General features: G+C 38.1%; 1 protein-coding gene across 3 annotated transcripts in view; it reads left to right on the plus strand.

Moving 5' to 3' along the window:
* Positions 1 to 21932, plus strand: part of Nacalpha (nascent polypeptide associated complex protein alpha subunit) — a 74835-nt gene that overhangs the window by 14877 nt on the left and 38026 nt on the right. For all 3 annotated transcript variants that reach the window (XM_067147667.2, XM_067147666.2, XM_067147665.2), the window contains exons 2-3: positions 193 to 463; positions 12762 to 12881. In XM_067147667.2, coding sequence (XP_067003768.1) covers positions 203 to 463; positions 12762 to 12881 — 381 coding nt within the window. In that variant the 5' untranslated portion in view covers positions 193 to 202. The remainder of the gene's footprint in view (positions 1 to 192; positions 464 to 12761; positions 12882 to 21932) is intronic.

Raw genomic sequence — 21932 nt, forward strand, 5'->3', positions numbered from 1 at the left:
ACTTATCATACACGGTATGACCGTATTCCAAACACTGGTCATATCTATGACATAGTATGATGTCTGGGATAGAGAGTTGAGGAAATATCTTGAATAAATTCTGTGCATGATGGCTATGCTTTAGCTGTATTTAAAATATATTGCTTCTGCTTGATTTTAAAGTTTCATGGCATTATACTCCCTACATTACAGATTAACAACAATGCCCGAACTAACGGAGCTGGACAAGGCCACAGCCTCCATGACTGAACCCAGAGGAGATGGGTCAGGTGGTGGTTCTGGTACAGAATCGGACTCGGATGACACAATACCAGAGCTGGAGGAACCTGGAACAGGACCTGCTGGAGGAGTATTTCCTGGTGCGGCAGCTGCAGGACTTCCTATGGATATGGTCAGCAAGGCAAAACAGAGCCGTGGCGAGAAGAAAGCGCGAAAAATAATGTCCAAGTTGGGACTGAAGCCAGTAAGTTGTCACTGTTGCTAGATTGCAATATAGAAGAATGCAGAACTTCGTTTTTTCCCTGTTTTTAAAATGGAAATGTATTTCATAGGTAATGTTAAATCCACAGTACTGTATTGTACTTGTATTATATTTTGTATTCGATTTAGTTGATTTTTATAAATATGCTATCAATATGTTTGTGCTGTCACTTATCCCTCTGCAAGCAGATTCTTAGATGGAGCTGGAGAGTCAGGAGTGTTCAGAAAGAAGGGAGGGCTAAGGGTTAAACAAGTCGGCCTAATTTCAAGTTAATACAATTCCACTTGTAAAATCTATATATATATATATATATATATAAAATAAGAGTTTTGTCTGTACATTGCTCAGAATTTGAAAATAATGGTATTTCTGTATCGTTCATGTCCATAGTAACAAGAAAATGCACTTTTTACTTTTTCCGTAATTTCTGTCTGTCTGTATGTATGTATGTACACGCATCACGAGAAAACGGTTGAAGAGAATTTAATGAAAATCGGTATGTGAAGTCGGGGGATGAGCCGCTACAATCTAGGCTATAAATCATTTTACTCACACTGAGTGAAATGGTAGTTTAGGGGAAGGCCTAAAATTGAATTCTCAACTATTTGTTATTAGTGGTCGTATTTTAAAGAAAATTGATATGCAAAGTTGGGGAATAAATTGCTACAATCTAGGCTGTCAATAGTTGTATTCACCGAGCTCGATAGCTGCAGTCGCTTAAGTGCGGCCAGTATCCAGTATTCGGGAGATAGTAGGTTCGAACCCCACTGTCGGCAGCCCTGAAAATGGTTTTCCGTGGTTTCCCATTTTCATACCAGGCAAATGCTGGGGCTGTACCTTAATTAAGGCCACGGCCGCTTCCTTCCCACTCCTAGATCTTTCCTGTCCCATCGTCACCATAAGACCTATCTGTGTCGGTGCGACGTAAAGCAACTAGCAAATAGTTGTATTCACGCTGAGAAAAATGGTAGTTTAGGGGAAGGCCTAAAATTTAATTCTCAAATACAGTAGAACCTCGATAATTCGAAATCGGTTAATTCAAAATCCTGCCTAATTCGAAGAAGCTCTCGTTCCCGGAAACATGAGATACAGTTTTGCATGTTATTTCAATTGTTTAATTCGAAATACGGATAATTCGTAATTCGAAGTACAATGTCGGCCCCATTACCGAAATTCATACTTTTAATTTGAAACTGCCTTTACATTTTAAAACAATAGTATGTTACAGAGTAATTTCAACTCGAAATGTATCCGCTCCGCGTCATAATAGAACGCGCGTTCCGGAACGTGGAGGGGTAGCTTTCCGCACTTACACTCACTTCGGTGGGTCTACAGTGCGCTTCATGATTGCTAAGTTGAATGAAATCGGAATTATTTTGTGTTCAATCTTTTAAGGAACGCCGTAATATCACGCAACATACAGTGTGCGGGAAAACAGAATCCGCGAACACTGGCGATGCCGACAGTTGACGAAAAAACGTGGCAAATATAATAAATCCGAAGGCACCGAACAAAATTGACATTGCCGGTGAAACTGCATTGTTTTATTTTAATGCGAGCCCAAACGGTCTTATGGTTTTAAAGGAGAAATTGCCAGCCGGGAAATCGTAGTGTGAGGGATGGGGCTCATAGTAGTGCGTTGCAATGCACATGGAAGCGAGATACTTTATCCCCTCGCCATAGGAAACTTCGATAAGCCACAATGTTTTAAGAGCGTCGGGCACTTTCCATGCCAGTACAAAGCATGTATAATAAAAATGCAAACAGTAAAGAAAACCAAAAAATAATGCATTTGCACAGGGGAACCGGCACAATTTATCCTCGTCTTTGGATTGTGCGATTTTTTTTCTTTCGTTGCGTGAGGTTATGTTTGTCAGTGATTTATCCAAGTGCATTATTTGAACATTGTAAATGCACCTTGTTGGATAGATTTCGGAAATAGTTTTTTCCATGGCATTAGAAAGGTTTAAACTGTGAATCGAGGTGATTGCATGTATTAATGGGTCTTAGAATACTTCGTGACGCGGCAAGTGTTTACATTTCTGAAGTACGAGAGAAGTGCCACGGCGGGAAATCGTACAAGGATAGAGTCATAGGAAAGTTCGATTTTAAGGGCATCGGGTACTTTCTGTGTAAATACAAGGCATCTAAAATGCATACAGTATAGTAATCCAATCAATAAAGCACTTGCACATGGAAGCGTGCATAGATTTCTCCTCGTCTTCGAATTGTACTTTTTTTCTTTCTTTCGTTGCGTGACGTTTACCAGTGAGATATCAGAGTGTATTATTTGAATACTGTAAATGCACCTTCTTGGATACATTTTGGAAATAGTTCTTTTTTCATGGCATTTGAAAGGTATAAACTGTGAATCAAGGTTAAATGCATGCAGTAACGGGCCTTAGAATATTTTATAACGCGGCAAAGGTTGGTACTTCTGAATTGCGGATTGGCGGTTAATTCGAAATCACGTAATTCGAAGTCCGATTTTTGAGTCCCAACGACTTCCAATTAACGAGGTTTTGCTGTATTGTTGTTATTAGTAGTCCTATCTTGATGAAAATCGGTATGCAAAGTCAGGAAATAAGTCGCTATAGTCTAGGCTGTAAATTATTTTATTCACGCTGAGTGAAATGGTAGTTTAGGGGAAGACCTAAAATAATTCTCAAATATTTCTTATTAGAAGTGTAGTCGATGAATGCTAGATAACTAAGGTTATATAGTATGAAATTTCCTGTTATTCATGTCTCATACATTGTTACCGTACTGGCTATGATCACCAAGATATTCATTAATTTGAATTTTTGTTACTAAGTCCATATCAGCGCCGAGTAACGAGAAAATGGGTAAACAGTATTTAATGAAAATCGGTATGTAAAGTCGGAGAATAAGAAACTACAGTTTACGGTATAAAATATTTTACAAATCACAGAGTCGAAAGAAAACTAAATATGTAGGCCTACAATATAGAAAGCTCATAACACTGATCAACAATAACATTGACCATTGTTTGTCATGATGTGCTTTTTGTCTTCTGTTGCCCCTCATCTCCGGTAGATAGGATTACTGCTGCGTACAGAGTATTTGATTTCCGTCGCACCGACATAGATAGGTTTTATGGCGACGATGGGATAGGAAAGGGCTAGGAGTGACTTAGGCCTTAATTAACCCTTTCGCTTTCAAGCTCTCAGCTGATGGATGTGTGAAAACTGACAGCCATATTTAGCACACTGTGCATACACTTCTTTTAAAATTGCATTGAAGGCACACCAATGAAGATATCAATATGAAAGGTGGCAAACTTATAGAATATACATCACTTAGTATCACTGCATGTAAGTCATTTCCCTAAACCAAAAGCGTATAATGTTAAAAAATAATAAATACAGAACCAAAGTTATAAATTTCAGATTTTGAAAGTTTGGAAGTAATTCTAGGAAATAGTGTTCACAATCCGAGTTTGTTATTCATGTCAGTAGGAAGGTTATATTATTGTTTACTATCATGGTAAATATCACGATTCTATGTCCATTACATCCAAGGATAGATTAAAATGTTTAAAGTGATGTAACACTGAAAAATGTCAGCCATTTTTGCATAAAACACACATTTCTTAAATCTGATATCGCTATCCACACTAACATCACTGCCTGGAGGTGCTGGATTATTATCATCGTCTACACTTTCCGATTCGGACAGAGAAACATCACCATCACTTGAATAATTCTCAAGGTATTCAGTGATATCATCGTCAGCTAAATGAACACTCTTCGCCATGTCGCGTGCGATAAATAACTAGGCCTAACCTAAATGAACTATATCTTACACTTCACTATCACTATGCACCTAATTACCTAAGAAAACTATTTCAATAATGAACTAACAAGTAAACTAAATATATTGCCTACGATACAGCCTAATTTCACTAAATGATCACGAATGAAAACGGAGAGAAATGAATGCAAGTTTGCCGCCAACCACGATGTAAACAAGACACGGAACTCCAGTGAGCACATGTATCAGACCTCAAGAATAACGATAAATACGGTTAGCCGGCAGTTCCTGCGGAGTATAACGTGAGATAAAACTGTACTCATCTTATTCCATGCAAAAAAAAAACGCTATTTGGCGCGTAAATAATGAAATAATTATAATAAAGGCGGGTAACGACGGATCGTTACCCTGACAGTTTTCGCAGGACCCGTGGGTACCGATAGATCGTTACCTTGAAAGCCAAAGGGTTAAGGTACAGGCCCAACATTTGACTGGTGTGAAAGTGGGAAACCACGGAATACCATCTTCAGCGCGGCCGAAAATGGGGTTCGAATCCACTATCTCTCGGATGCAAGCTCACAGCTGCGCACCGCTAACCACACGGTCAACTCGCCCAGTCGGACAGAGTATAACAGCCTGCCTGAATATTGATGGGAAGTAGCTGGTGAGTTAGATAACTTTCTTCTTTAGCATGCCATTCCCCTGGTTTATACATTTTCTGATACTACTGGTATGTAACACACTGAGTCATCATAGCATTCGGGCTATTCAATGCCTACTCTGAGGTACTGATTGGAATGAACAGTGTGCATATTTAGCGGAATAATGACAGATGAGTGTTCATGGCAATCTGCAGCCTGGTCATCCCAGCTCTGGAACTTTGGACTATTAGATTGGCATCGTAATCTAACCGTAGCACTGTTTGTTAAAAGTGATAAAACGTGCGGCTTTCCATTTGATCGAGTATTTTATATGATAGCATTGCTTTTAATCGCTACATTCATACTTACGTTTTTGTAATGACCTATGTTGATTTCAGTTAGGAAAACCACAAAGTCAGTCTTTCTGAGAATCCCGTAGCGAAGCACGGGTACATCAGCTAGTTATTAACATAAAAACAACAATCTTCTTTCGTAAACTCTAAACCCAGATAAATGCATATCGAGTGGTTGAAATATTTTATATCACTTAATAAATTCATATTGACAACTTCATTAAAACAAGATACTGCCAATGTCAATTTAATTCATTTAATTACCACCTATCAGGTTTTGTTACTAGTAATCTATTAACATTTTTCCAAATATAGTTGACCTGTGGTATTTACATCCACCTCATTTGAGTGACATTTCAATCCAAAACATAATTACACTTCTTCTGTACATAAATTGTTCAATCGATATTAAATCTTCAGCTCTCTTTCATCGCTTCATACCTTCCATCTGTAACTTCTAACACAAAACGAACCCGGACTGACGAGTACATCAAACACAACTATTACGGACTAACATCTGATTTTGAGTACGAAGTATTAATTCCACACATACATAATCAGCTGTTTGATATTTCACACAAAATAAACACAAACTGGTAGGGAAAGGTCTTACAACTAACACAAAATCCTCCAAAAGCCTATATCTACACTAAGTCTACAGCAGTAGGACAGAACCCCTGCTTCAAACATGACAACCACATGGAATTAAATCCACAAATCAAAACTCATTACAACCACAAATCAAAATTTGTATTGCCAAAAATATGCAATCAACACCATAATGTAAAAACCAATAAATCCATCAATAATAACCAACAGGAAATCCTGGTCGAGAGTCGAAGTAACAACCGTCGGGATGTGACATTACAGTGACTTGACAATCACTGCCTTTAATTGGAGTATTACAAATGACGTTAAATCTCTATAAACACCTATGTGCTGTTACCTAATTGATCAATTTGAATTAAATAATAAATGACATCGTGACTATTATCCTATGACAGCAGGGTTTATCTTTATGAAACGCAAAGCAGTGAAGAAATTTTATCTTGGAACTTGAGCACATTTATTTCCTTCACACCTTCTGCGGTATATCTGTCAACACACCAATATCTCCATGTCTTCGGTAATTCATATACACTAAAACCTCGTTAATTCAAAGTTGTTGGGACTAAAAAATCAGACTTCGAATTACGTGATTTCGAATTAACCGCCAATTCGCAATTCAGAAGTACCAACTCTTGCCGCGTTACAAAATGTTCTAAGGTCCGTTACTGCATGCAGTTAACCTTGATTCACAGTTTATACCTTTCAAATGCCATGAAAAAAGGACTATTTCCAAAATGTATCCAAGAAGGTGCATTTACAGTATTCAAATAATGCACTTGGATATCTCACTGGCAAACAACCTCGCGCAATGAAAGAAAGAAAATCACACAATTCGAAGACTAGGATAAATTATGCTGGTTCCCCTGTGCAAATGCATTATTTTTTGTGTTTCTGTACTGTTTGCATTTTTAGATGCTTTGTACTGGCATGGAAAGTGCCCGACGTCCTTAAAACATTGTGGCTTATCGAACTTTGCTATGTCGAGGGGATAAAGTTTCTTGCTTCCATGTGCATTGCAATGCACTACATACTACAATGACCCCCATCCCCGACCTTTGTACGATTCCCTGGCTGGCACGTTCTGCTTTAAAACTATAAGACCAGACCGTTTGGGCTCGCTTTAAAATAAAGCAATGCAGTTTCGTCGGCAATGACAATATTGTTCGGTGCCTACGAATTTTATATATGAGCCACGTTTTTACTTCAACTGTCGGCATTGCTGGTGTTCGCGGATTCTGTTTTTCCTCACACTGCCTGTTGCGTGATATTACAGCGTTCCTTAAAAGGTTAAATACAAAAGAATTCCGATTTCATTCTATTTAGCAATCATGAAGCGCACTGTAGACCCACCGAAGTGCGGAAAGCTACCTCTCCACGTTCCGGAACACACGTTCTATTATGACGTGAATAAATTTTGAGTTGAAATTACTCTGCAACATACTATTGTTTTAAACTGTAAAGGCAGTTTTGAATTAAAAGTCTGTATTTCGGTAATGGGGCCTACATTGTACTTCGAATTACGAATTATCCGTATTTCGAATTAAACAATTTAAATAACATGCAAAACTGTACCTCATGTTTCCAGGAACGAGAGCTTCTTCGAATTAGGCGGAATTTTGAATTAACTGATTTCGAATTATCGAGGTTCTACTGTAATTCCTCTCAATGTACTCCACATAATTTAGCCTTCCCAGGGCTTATAATCTCAATTGTTCCTTTGTGTTCTGGATTTCAAAATGCACAATGTCTAGCCTATAATCATCATATCCACTGGTTCACATCTCTCCAGAATTCACACTGTTATTCATCGAGAACACTTATTTTCTTTGCCTTCAATATTCTTAATGGTATCTCGTTCCATATTATCATTGGTTCACTGCCTACCATTAGCGTTTTGAGTGTTAAAGTGCCTTATCCCAAACTGAGCTCGAAACAAACTACTAGATGAAATGTATAAAAATATAAAGTAACTCACAGCACACATCGTTAGCCTAACAAAATCAAGTCACTTACCAATGAACAAACTCTAAATATTCACTGTAATGTCCGTAGATGGTCGCTGGTTCATATCCACAGCACAATAACAATGAACATTCTCGAAGATTTAAGATTATTCATGCAACATGCCACAATACCATTAACATACCCCAAGAACTACTAAAATGAACTACATGCTGTCTATCCTTGTCACAATATTCACACACACACACGAGTATTATTTTAGAAGATCAGTACCACATGCTTTTGAAAAATATTTTAAAGATCGCAATAACATAACACACGCAAATCATATGAACAAAATATCCACTCCCCCCAAGGCAGTAGTACTACAAATTAACTATCTGACCATAGCTGACCCTTGCTACATTTAAATCAAAAGGAAATTTAACCATCACATGCAAGAAATGATTATTTACAAATTTACATAAGCTGATCATGCATATGGGAATAATATATAATCAAATGTACTAATATTAGTCCAGTTTCGTTCCACGTTCAGCCACACACCATCTCGGCCATCAGGTCAACCCACCGATGTCGTGCTCACACCATCATGACGTTGACATTACCGTCTGAAAATTCTCCTCTTGAGGTCCATGTTCTTGACACAGTTTATGTACGGCACATTAGGTACACGTCTTCACACTCGCGTACAATTTCAGGAACAGTTTAATTAGTATTTTGTTTCAGCACGAAACCGTGACTCATTGGCGGACTACACTTGTCGCTTGTTGTTTAAAGGGGCCTAGAACTACACTCCGTGCCCCATACTTCACTTAAAACCATGATTACTGCTACTTGACGGACAAGTCTATCGGCACTTTATGTAATTCTTCAAATCTACGATAATTTGAATATAATTAATTCCCTTATGGGAGTAAACCAGGCAAATTAAGTTCTGCATTTAGCCAGTATTATTTCTCTATGTGATAAATACTCAGTCCACGTTTTTCCGGCGACAATCACACATCCGTGTCCAAAGTTAAGAGAGTAGTGAGTGTCTGCTTCAGTGTTGCCAACTTATATTTTCAAGATCCTCAAAATACTACTGAAAATCTGCTAAAATTCCGCCAAGAAATCCGATCTCATAAAAATGAGCAAACCGGGCGAGTTGGACGTACAGTTAGAGGTGCGCGGCTGTAAGCTTGCATCCGGGAGGTAGTGGGTTCGAACCCTACTGTCGACAGCCATGAAGATGGTTTTCCGTGTTCTCCCATTATGGCCGCTAACTTTCCAACTCCTCGGCCTTTACTATCCTATCGTCGCCGTAAGACCTATCTGTTCACAATTAAGTATTTATTATTTTCCACCTAGTCGATACAATGATTGCTTAAGGCAATTTAATGGTGTAAAGTGGTACATGTTTCGTATTTTATCAACATCTTCAGCCACATAACTGTTTAGATGAAAAATATATAAAATTGACAAAGTAATGCTTAAGAGGAAGTGTCCTTAAAATTATCATAAGATTGACAACATTAAAACAAACAAAAACTCAAGAGAAAATATATAAATTATTACTACAATTGAAAGCAGTTGTCAAGGAAACCCTTGTACAATATTCCATAGAGTGTATGTCCTAAATGAATGTTCTTTTCTTAATAATTCATGAAAAAAGGTCAAATTATAAATTATTAATTATACAGTTTATAGGTAATTGTCGAAATGAAGAAAACCAGATATCACAATGTGGTTATTATTAATGCAGATGAAAATATAACTAATTCCTAGTTGTCAATTCTTATTAAGCCTGCTTTCCTTTGGAACAGTAACTCCTGTCATTCTTTCACAGTCTTGTGTCTGGTGTAATATTGATGATGCGTTCTTCCTTGCTCTTGCACCTGAGGAGGTGGAGGGGCGGGGGATATAGGTGTATCAAGAACCTCCTTGCTGCCACCTATAGCTTCAACTGAGGAGGAATAAGTTGTAGGGCTATTTGTAGATGGAGAAATTCCAATTCTTTTTTCGTGATCTTTCTCAAGCATTTTCAAATATACTAGAATTTGATAATATAAAGGATTCTTATATTCTACAGCCTCATTAAGGTTATCATTTTTCTTTATAAGTTGGTCTAGATGAATGTATAGATCTTCATATGTGTTCATTAAGCTGCCCTTCTTTAATTTCTTTATGATGGTCAGGTCTTGTTCTATGTTGGTAAATTTATGACCTGTGGCAGTCATGTGTGATCCCATAGTTGAGAATCTTCTATGTTTTTCAGCATTAACATGTTCCAAATATCTAACTTTAAAATTGCGGCCAGATTGACCTATGTATGTATTCTTGCATTCGAAGCATGCGAGTTTATATATTCCCGAATCAAAAAATTTATCTTTTTCCGAGTGATTTATTGTATCATGGTTGAAAATACTATGTTTCATGTTGTTATTGGTGGAAAATGCAATTTTGAAAATTTTTTCTCTTAAATTTGTTATTACGTGTATGTTTGGATTATTATATGTGAACTTGATGTATTTTTCAGTTTTACTAGGTTCGATTGCTAATTTATAATGCTGCTTCTCCGAAAATTTATTAATTATTTTATCAATCATGTTATTGTTGAAACCATTCAAGAGGGCTTGTTGTCGGATAAACAACAGTTCTTTATTCCTTTCAGATTACTGTTCCAAAGGAAAGCAGGCTTAATAAGAATTGACAACTAGGAATTAGTTATATTTTCATCTGCATTAATAATAAGAACCACATTGTGATATCTGGTTTTCTTCATTTCGACAATTACCTATAAACTGTATAATTTATAATTTGACCTTTTTTCATGAATTATTAAGAAAAGAATATTCATTTAGGACATACTCTCTATGGAATATTGTACAAGTGTTTCCCTGACAACTGCTTTCAATTGTAGTAATAATTTATATATTTTCTCTTGAGTTTTTGTTTGTTTTAATGTTGTCAATCTTATGTTAATTTTAAGGACACTTCCTCTTAAGCATTACTTTGTCAATTTTATATATTTTTCATCTAAACAGTGTTATGTGGCTGAAGATGTTGATAAAATACGAAACATGTACCACTTTAAACCATTAAATTGCCTTAAGCAATCATTGTATCGACTAGGTGGAAAATAATAAATACTTAATTGTGAATCTATTGAAGTGCGATACGGACCATGAAACTGATTTTATGTAAGACCTATCTGTGTCGGTGCGACGTAAAGCCATTAGCAAAAAAAGAGCAATTATAATAAATGTCTGCATTCACCTGATCTGTGAGTTTTACTGGGATTAACCCCCTGCCTGCGAGCCGGCAAGCTAAAGCTTGTAGGCGTTTTAGTGCCGGGTGCAAACTAGGTGAATCCCCTATCTCAACGGCCACACACAAAACAGACGAGTTCATTCAACTGTCTTCCTTCATAGCATAAATATAAATGCTACTCTCTCACAGTTTCATTATGTCGTCATTTGTCAACTAAGATAAAAGTACCCTTTCCCCACGCATTACAAATTTATGACAACATGATCTCATAACATCAAATCCAAATAACATGTTTTCCCTCATGTGACTGCTAGCTCCTGACAAGATATACGGAATAGCTTAGAAACGGACTGGAGTACAAAATTTAGAAAAAAATGTAAAATGGATAAATCACTAAATTCCGCTATAATAAATCTAGAATTCCGCCAAAAAACCGCTGTCCGCTAAATTATATATTTCTCCGCCGGCAGTCTTCTAATTCCACCAAATTTAGCGGAAAATCCGCTAAGTTGGCAGCACTGGTCTGCTTCTCCGCTTGGCGTTCTTCCGTCCACGTTCCTCGTGGCACAGGGTCTGGGGATTCCCCTGACTAGTTTCATCATATCCTGCTTCCAGTAGCCACATATTTAAATTAAAAGGTTTGCCAGGATATTTCAATTTAATTTTCCTAATTATGTAAAAGTCTTATTTATCTTTGATAATATCTTCTTGTGGATTTAAGGTAATATCGCAGCGCGTTCATATTGGTGTCCCTGTCGCTGCATCACTTCTTTCCTCGTGCACTATCTTGTGATTCGCTGGTTCGAAAGTTCTGCCAACTTAGTTTTGGATATCTCTATCGCCTAAATCTTATGCTTCTCTCTCGAGTGGAAGATTTCATTACCTTCTTATGCAATATCCTCCAACCTTGACACGTGCGCTATTGGACTGTTAAATTTAGCAAGCTGGATTACAACGTGCATCCTGCTTCCCATACTGACTTTGCCTCATATAATATTACTTCCATTCAGTTTTAACAATTATATGCCAATGACATGAACCAATTGGGTTCAGTGTAGAATGCATTTTATTTGAATCTGTCTGACGCTGATCACGAGCCATAAATTGGGAATTTAAAAAAATCAAAACTCAAGAGAATTTTCATTCCTTTAAAAAGCACTCATATTTGGCCCAATGTTGTATATCAGACATGTAAAGTTAGGAACACGATTCTGACAACAAAAATATGAATAATATAGAAAAAAGGTTGAGTTCTAAGTGCATACAACATTTTTCCTATATCATTTGAAGAATATAAATGACAGATAAACACATTTCTAAGTTCGGAAAAGAAAAAAAGAAAGGGACAGACAAATAACATCTATTCATACACTGTCATCTTCTTAGCAGTCTCAGATTTTTGAGGTCCCTTTAGTCCCTCTCCGAAATGTATTAGAAGAGTATTGACACTGTGGGAATATATGGATTATGAAGGATTGTTAAACCTATGTTTTTAAGCAAATATGTGCTTTACATGTATTATGAGTTTAAATTATTTTATTGCAGTGATGAGATGTCTTGTGTTTAAACCATATTTTGTATTTGATGAAAAACCCTTGGCAGGCTGAGCAATATTTTTACATTCTTTCCAAGTTTAATACTTTCTTTCCCATATTCAGTAATTAAGAATGGTTGTTTTTTTTTCAGGTGCAAGGAGTGAGTCGTGTTACTATCCGGAAGTCAAAAAATATCCTCTTCGTCATTAACAAACCAGACGTTTACAAAAATCCAGCTTCAGATACTTACATAGTTTTTGGAGAGGCCAAGGTAAGAACCCAATTTTTATATGCCTAAAATGTGTCGATGCTTTTGAAAACTGATTGTGTGATTTCAGGGGTCTAACATTGAGCTTATTGGCCCAGCTTTTGAAAGCTGCAGTGATGAATGTTAAGGTTTCATAGTCATCATAAATCTCTTGATGATATTCCTTGGCAGACTGAGCAATATGTAATTAGTATTGAGGGTAGATTTATATGTACGTGTATAATGAGTGTTGAGGGTAGATTTATTAATATTAACATAGGTGTCAAGTATTGCAGATTGTCTATGATAACAGTTTTCACCTCACAGCATTACAGTCAAAGCTGTAACTTGATGGAAAAGCGACGTTATCCTGTATAAAGGAAAGAAGAAAAATATTGTCCCTTCGTGCGTTACTGCTCAACCCCCACTCGTTTCAGGGCTTGTGATGTGGCAATCCCCATATTTCGTCACATAATTGTCACCACTGTGTAATAGACGCATCCTTTATTTTCAATACAAAAATCTGATTTTAAAATTTCATTGCATAATCATCGCACATCCCAATTTTGCTTATCAGTCTTTTTAAAAGGTAAATGGAACTGCAGTGTAAGTTGCATACGAATGCTGTGCCAAACCACCCCCTATACTATCCCCAAGAAAATCAATATATTACACCGAAAGTAACACATCGGGAATAATTGAGGCGTGGACCCCGGCTAGGAAAGGCCGAGACATAGCCCTGAGCTGGAAATGACCCTCGTCGGTGAACAAGGGGTGAAACTACAACTACCAGCAATAAAAAAAAAACAATGAATTAAAACTTAAGGTTTATTAATAAGATTAAAATCAAATATTAAACAAGAAAAGAACCCATAATTGAAAATAAAAGGAATGTAATGGTTATTAACAAGAACGTACCTTTCAGAAATGAATATTTCCATATAAAGGCGTGAGCGCAAGATTACACTTATTTCAATACTCAATCACACACATTAATAAGCTCAGCGCCTTCCAACAACACCTTCATTACATCATAGGACAGCGTAATTACCATTCTCATATCTCAATTTAGGTCGCCCCTTTTACAAGAAGCCTTTCCATTCATAACACGTCTTTACTTACACCAGTATGCTATCAACAATATCACTACCTCGTCAACAATCCGCCCAGCACGGAGAACAAAAGGCAGATAAAAAGAATGTAGATATCGGTACGAAACTGAGATAAACATCTCTGGACCAAATCAAAGATGATAGATCAAAGATTACCGAGCTCGATAGCTAGCTGCAGTCACTTAAGTGCGGCCAGTATCCAGTATTCGGGAGATAGTAGGTTTGAATCCCACTGTCGGCAGCCCTAAAAAGGGTTTTCCGTGGTTTCCCATTTTCGCACCAGGCAAATGCCGGGGCTGTACCTTAATTAAGGCCACGGCCGCTTCCTTCCCACTCCTAGCCCTTTCCTGTCCCATCGTCGCCATAAGACCTATCTGTGTCGGTGCGACGTGAGGCAAATAGCAAAAAAGATCAAAGATTACTACAGGCATGCGCAAAACAGAACACGCAGCAAACATGGCGGCCACTCGGGCGAGCACACGCCACGGGACGAAAAATGAAATAAACAAATCTGTACCGAGAACCAAATAGGGCACAGATATAAACAAAGCATTGACCGACATACCACCTTTTCTCTCCCCTCACTCATTAACACGCACACACATATGAGGGCATCGGAAAATAAAAATGCGAACGGCTGTTCGGAGAACAAAGTCAGATACAATTCTTAAATTATGACCCACACAGTCGTAACCAACAGGTCTCACATATTTCATGTATCAGCGTGCACCGTGCAGTGGCCTCTATGGTATGCACTAGCCATGCGTCTTGGTGGGTGTGCTAAGTACCAATTGATAAGCCTGACTTGGCACATAGGGGCGAGACGCTGGCAACCAGGAGTGAGTTAGCTGGAAGATTTATAATGTCCAATAGCGGACCATTTATATTGGTATTATAAATTTGCTCATTTGGGACAGATATTTCAGGTTCCCTATGGGAATCAGCATCTTGTCATTCCTGCCATTTGTAAATCTCTGGCAGTATTGTACCGGGAATCAAAGTCAGACTCCTGATAACGGCAGCTAATTGTGCTAACCATTACGCTGGCGAACATTTTTAACTACAAAACTCGTATAGTATGACTGATGCATGTTTGCAATGCGCGGTTTTGGCCCGAAACCATTCGCCTATTTGTGCGATGTCCTCAGAGCTGCAGTAGGTCTACGCTATGGAGGCGGACATTTCTTAACTGCGAAACACAGATGTACCGCATTACTTCGATGCATTTTCATTGCGTGGGTCATACGGACGAAACTATTCACAAATTTGTGCGATGTCATCAGAGCTGCAATAAGACTAGTACCCACTTTGAAGTGGAATCATTCTTCTCCAACGAATTATCTTTGGGGCGTATTGTACGCAAGATTCTTTTTTCTTTTCTTAGTCATGAAAAACTGGGGGGGGGGGGGGTCTGGTACACGAGTAACTACGGTAATCAAGTGTTAAGGGATCCTGAGCTATATACAGATCGAACATTCAATTCAGAGGTGAGTTTTCTATTTTGTATTTACCATTCAATTTTGTGTATACCATTCGTTGTCCAGGATACATGTCGTCGCCTGTTAATCCGTCCGGCTTCTGCTCTTTGGATTTTCATACCTTAGTTGTGTTGGTGTTTTTTCTTTTTGGAAGAGAGTGTTAACCTCAGGCCCAACCCCCAACCTGGAGGACTGGGGTATAACTCTAAGGCCGCGTGCACACCGAGCGCGCTTTGCATAGTGTGTCGCGTGTTACTCAACGCTAAGCGTCACGTTAAGCCTAACCAGTGCTTTGTTCCTAAGCCAGGTGTTCATACAGTCTGCGCTCTGCTGCGCTGAACGCCTACCTTACAGCTAAGCGAAGCGCCAGATAACGCGCAGTGTTGGTTAATTGCTTAGCGTTACCTAGCTGGTTCTGAAGCTATGGGAGAAGAAATTATTCATGCAGTGTTTCAAAGAGAAGAAATATGGAACCCAAGACACAAAAACTATAGAAATGTAACTCTTTTGCAAAATAAGTGGACTTAAGTATCTACAACAGTTTTATGGCATTCCTACAGTAAACATATACAATAATATTTCTTCTACTGTCACACTGTACTGGGCTTAACATTGTGACAGGATGAAATTGCGTATGGATTTTAGTGTCGGAAGTGTCCGAGGAGAAGTTCGGCTTGCCAGGTGCAGGTCTTTCGAATTGACTCCCATAGGTGACCTGCGTTGTGATGAGAATGAAATGATTATGAATACACACATACATCCAGCCCCCGTGCCAATGAAATTTACTAATTATGATTACAATTCCCGACTCTGCCGGGAATCGAACCCGGGACTCCTGTGACCAAAGGCCAGTACGGTAACCATTTAGCCATGTAGCCGGACACTGCGACAAAGTGCATAGAATCTCCCAGACTCTGTCATATCGGTTTATAATTTTGCCAACGAAGGATGGTAACGTGAAGAATATCACTCTGCAGGCTAGTAGTGGGCTTGGAAGTAAATATTTCTGTTTATGAATTATATTTGTTACACATTTACTCCACTTTTGTTACGGTGATAAATTGTGCATGCTAATTGTAACAATATAGCAAATATTTATAATTTTTGTATTTATAAGTAAATTAAATAAATAAACAGTAAATAAATAAATATTTATAGGTTATTATATAAAGAGCGTGATTTAGTCGGAAATTTATTTTTCACGTGTTTGTTGCCCGGTGCTCCTAGACAATTGGGAAAATTGAATTTCTCCCAATACTTCTCTGCTATTAGTCGCCACATTTCAGTTGCAGGGTTTGGAAGGTCAAGGGTATTTTTCGTCATTCTTAAGTAATAAAAAAATTATCGTGATAAAGTATTTCATCTCTGCACAAACGATGGAATTCTCCGAAAGTAATTCGTTCTTCATTAAATTTATGAACCCACTTTCGATTCTTTTTTATCATTTTCAATTTTAGGTAACTGCTATCTATCAGTAAACAGTTTCTAGTGTACTTGGATAACGGTATTAGTTTATGACCACCCTAAAACTCCTCGTGCCGAACTAAGCTGAGAGCACGGCGTAGTTTCGGTGTGAACAGCAAGCACGCCTTGCGCTATGCATAGCATTTCACGCTACACGCCACACACTATGCGAAGCGCGCTCGGTGTGCACGCGGCCTTAGTCTGGATCATCACCTTCGACCTGTCCGTCTTGGGTGGCTCTACCAGAACCATGGCGTTGCAGGAGCCAGCATGGCTCTAAGGATCATTTGAACACGCAAGCCTCCAAAACACCTGGGAAAATGTATTTTGCCTTCCTGAAGATGGTGACACCATCGGGAGGATTAATTTCATATTGGAATTAGGAATGTACTCATTCAGGACAAATATTTCAGGTTCCCTAAGGGAATCGAAATCGGTATCATCCCACGATATTCTGGGAAACTTACTCAAGGCAAATCGCGGGTGGGTTACTCTGTTTATGCGGTGTAATAACTTGTCGAGCGGCTGAAATGTCTTTGTGCCAAAAAAAAATACCTCATGACTGCTCCGATAAAGTTACAGTTTCACGGGCACGTGATTAGCTTAAGGCAGCAGAACTTGTATCTCCTCCTGCAGATTGCCAACCCCTGTGTATTTTTACATGTCAAGGAGCACTACTCTTTCTGAGAAGGGAGCAGCAAGTGTTCTAATTGAAAAATCTGGCAACAAAAAGTTACATTACTACGTCTGTATATTATATTTCAATGCAAAACATTACCGAAGAACATCGCATTCCCGACTGGTATCCACGAGACAAAAGTGAAACTAGGCACTCTGTGATTCCAAGTAAATGTTCATAAGCAGTGATTTTTAACCCATATGTACCCAGCTGTCATATACACTGACATTGCTAGAAATCTGCCATCTTTCAAGTGTGCAGCTTTGGTGTTGCACGCTTTCGGTTAAAACAGTACTGTGGGTGATCTGCAAATATTATCATATGGCCTGTTTTATGTTATTCACAAATGTCACACAATTAATTCCAATACACTAACTGAACAATAACTAGAATTAAAACATGAAGCAACTCATATAAAATCTTAAATTTCCAATGATGTAACTATTTACTCAGTTCGAGGAACCTAGCATGAGGCAAGACAGTTTCAGAATACAGCGTGTCAACTCTTAGAGTACGTCTTTGCACCAGTAACTGTGAATTTTAGGCTTCTGTACTAATACCATTAGAACGCAATATACACACGTATTTCATGCAAGTTCATCAGTAAAAAGTCTAGATCAATACTAGCATACCTATTGGTTCCATCTGCAATCTGTTTCATTTGTTCTGTAATGTTATCAAAGTACTGCCTGAAAATGAATTCCCTTACTTACATTTTCCCAAATTTCACTCAGAGGTCACGCACCACTTGTTCCTAAAAAAGGAATTAATAACTGGAATATTCTCTTCCATGTAACCAGTCCCACTCAACATGCTGTTCACCCCCTTCGCTAACATCACTTTCACTATCGGATAAATCTTGTGTTATACGTGCAGAGCATCACAAGGAACTTCTCTTCCTTATTACTGCTGAAATCAGAATTTAAAACATCTAGCAAGCTTGGAATTTTGTTATTACTGAGCTTTTCCCACTCACACGCATGTTTGTTTGAAGCCATCTTCACGACAACAAAACATCAATTCAAAAATGTTACAAAAGTTTGACATCCACCTATTCAATACACATTCGGTTCTTAAAATTAAAATGTATATCTTGTCATACTAATTTAACGGGACATGTTAAGTTCTCAAATGACAATTTATATAACACAACCCAGCATTTTCAAACTTTTTTCTTGCGGCAAGAGGTGTGATAGGTAATCTTAACTAATTTTGGGTCGCAGAACACGAATCCGTTGTCTGTTTCTACGTATCACGTCACATTTTCTCGCAATAAGTATATCAAAATAAGAGCTAGACCTGAATACTGCATTTAAAAAGTACTGAAAAATTTTGATAATTTTGGAAATATTTATATTTCTTTGTATTATTATATATATTTTGAAATAGTTGAAGATTGTCTTGAATTATTATATATATACCGGGCGAGTTGGCCATGCGCGTAGAGGCGCGCGGCTGTGAGCTTGCATCCGGGAGATAGTAGGTTCGAATCCCACTATCGGCAGCCCTGAAGATGGTTTTCCGTGGTTTCCCATTTTCACACCAAGCAAATGCTGGGGCTGTACCTTAATTAAGGCCACGGCCGCTTACTTCCAACTCCTAGGCCTTTCCTATCCCACCGTCGCCATAAGACCTATCTGTGTCGGTGCGACGTAAAGCCCCTAGCAAGAAGAATTATTATATACAGTGAATAATTATTGAGTATAAAATTACAATGGAATATTTAGCATTTATTGTAATATAATACTGATTTACACAAAAACACATAAACAACTATGAGGCAATGAGCGCCTTTTAGTTTGACAATTAAACGTGATTTACAAGCAAACAATGTAATTTTTACTCAGTATCTTTATGAATTCATAAATGTGAACAAAATAAACTTTTAACAGTCCTAGATGTCCCCTTGGAATGAACGCCTGGCCGCCCAGCATCTGACTGCATCAAGTTTGTCTTCTCTTTTCAAACACAAACAGTAGTTGGCCATCATTGGTTCATCCCACCTCCCCTTGGTGTCCTGGTGGAACCTCTCTCTCATCTCTTCACTAATAGCTCCATGATTTTCGGAAAGTGATCGAGATGAGAGTGAAGGAAATGCAGTTTCAGGCTCATTCTACGCCCCAACTCTTTCATATCATCCAACATCGTTTTCACTATTGTTTTGTATTGTTCATCCTTTACACTTCCTAGTAACTTCATTAGGACGTCTCTTACTGAATTCCATGCGTCAAGTTCCACGGCATTCATCGTCCGTTCAAAGTTTCTGTCTTTCAGAAGCTTTCTAATTTGTGGTCCATTAAAAATGCCTCCCTTGACATTTGCATCAGATAAATCTGGAAATTTGCTTGCAATGTACTTGAAACAGGGGCTACTTTTGTCCAAGGCCTTAACGAACTGCTTCATGATTCCCAGTTTGATGTGTAGCGGTGGCAAAATAATTTTTTGTGGGTCAACTGATGAAGCATTCGTAACATTTGGAACATTTTTCACACCAAGTGTCAAAACTTGTCTCTTGGGCCAGGAAGGTGTAGACCAGTGTTTGTTCCTAGCTCTGCTTCCCATTCACATAAATAACTAGGGAGCGGATTTTTATGTAATTACATATATTTTTTTTGCGTAAGTTTTAACGCAAGTTACGAAGTTCATTATTCCTATTGTGCATCCCCAAGTGTAAAAACTGAATCTTATAAAAACACATATTTTCACATTTTTTTATGTAAATACATATTTTAAGAAAATCTATAATAAGCACATAAATCGGCAATATTTGTTGATCAATAAAATTTAAAATGCTTCTGTGTTATAAAACAATGTTCATATTTTCATTTTACGATTACGGTATTGTTTTTAACAGTGTATTTAACATAATGTATCTGAATGTTTCGGCTGTTTATGGACTTCCCTCCATTTCTAAAACTTGCTGGTCACTGGCTACGTCGTTACATTTAGACAGCGATTTGATTTGCTGCACAAGATGTTTCTTTGCATGATGTCATTCCAACTCTTTATGAGTCAGCCCTCTCGGGTTTTGTTTATAGAATATCAGTGAAAGGCAATCACGGAGAGATAAGGTGACGTAATTTCGTTACGACATGGGAGACTCGGAAGAATATTGCCCCACCATTAGGTAGTGGAATTTCATCACTCCTAAGAGTAAGGTTAGCTGTTCGGGTCCATATATCATTCCCGTGGTCGTGTGATTTTGTATGGATTTATAAGAAATATTTCCTTCAGTGTCCGCTGCTATTCTTTTTATTGAAACAGTGATTCACCGTAAATGTGTGTGTCGTAACCTGCAAAATAATGCCAAAAGAGAAGTCGAGTACAAGGTCGCGTCTTCAACAATATGTAGTGGAATTTAACAGCATTTTCACTACCGATGGAAAAGTATTTATTTTGCCAACCATGTGGCAAAACAGTACGTGAAGATCGTTCTCAAGTAATCCAGCATTTGTCTGGAAATAAGCATACTGCGGCTGCTTCGCGTGTGCGTTCGCGACAATTACTAATAGCTGAACCAGCTACTTCAAATGCAGGCACATCTAAATATTCCCAGTATTATTTAGATGTGTGCAGAGCATTTGTTTGCGCCGACATTCCTCTTGGTAAAATAAATAATCCGGGACTGAGAAATTTCCTAACAATGTACATTAATTTCGAGCCTCCAGACGAATCCACATTAAGAAAAACTATCTCCCAAAATGTTACGAAGAAACTTTACAGAGAATTCGGGCAGTATGTGATAGCGAAAAACTGTGGGTGAGCATTGACGAAACCACTGATTCAAGTGGCAGAAAAGTAGGAAATGTTGTAGTTGGTGTGTTGAAGAATGACAAAACTGCTTGCGAACATTTTTATTTGCTAGCGTGTAAAGAAATGCTTGTTGCAAACCATGTCACTGTAGCTAGGTTATTCAATGAAGCCATGCACTTACTTTGGCCAAAAGGTATAAAATACGACCATGTATTGCTTTTCCTTACTGACAGTGCAGCTTGCATGAAAAAGGCAGCCGAAGGCCTTTCTGTGAGCTTTCCGAAAATGATACACGTAACTTGCGTTGTTCATGCTCTATACAGGTTATGTGAAACTGTGCTGGCTCAGTATCCTGAAGTGGATAAATTAGTGTCTAATGGCAAAAAAGTCTTCATAAAAGCACCCTCAAGAATCGATCTCTTTAAAGAGAAAAACCCGGATCTTGCGCTTCCTCCTCTGCCTATTGTTACGCGGTGGGGTACCTGGCTTAGCGCTATGGTATACTACGCAGACAATTTCGAAAGTTTTGCATCCGTTGTGAACGTCCTAGATAAAAACGACGCGTTGTCAATTGAGATTCTTCAAGAGA

The sequence above is a fragment of the Anabrus simplex genome, chromosome 5 (assembly GCF_040414725.1).
Source record: "Anabrus simplex isolate iqAnaSimp1 chromosome 5, ASM4041472v1, whole genome shotgun sequence".
Lineage (NCBI taxonomy): Eukaryota > Metazoa > Arthropoda > Insecta > Orthoptera > Tettigoniidae > Anabrus > Anabrus simplex.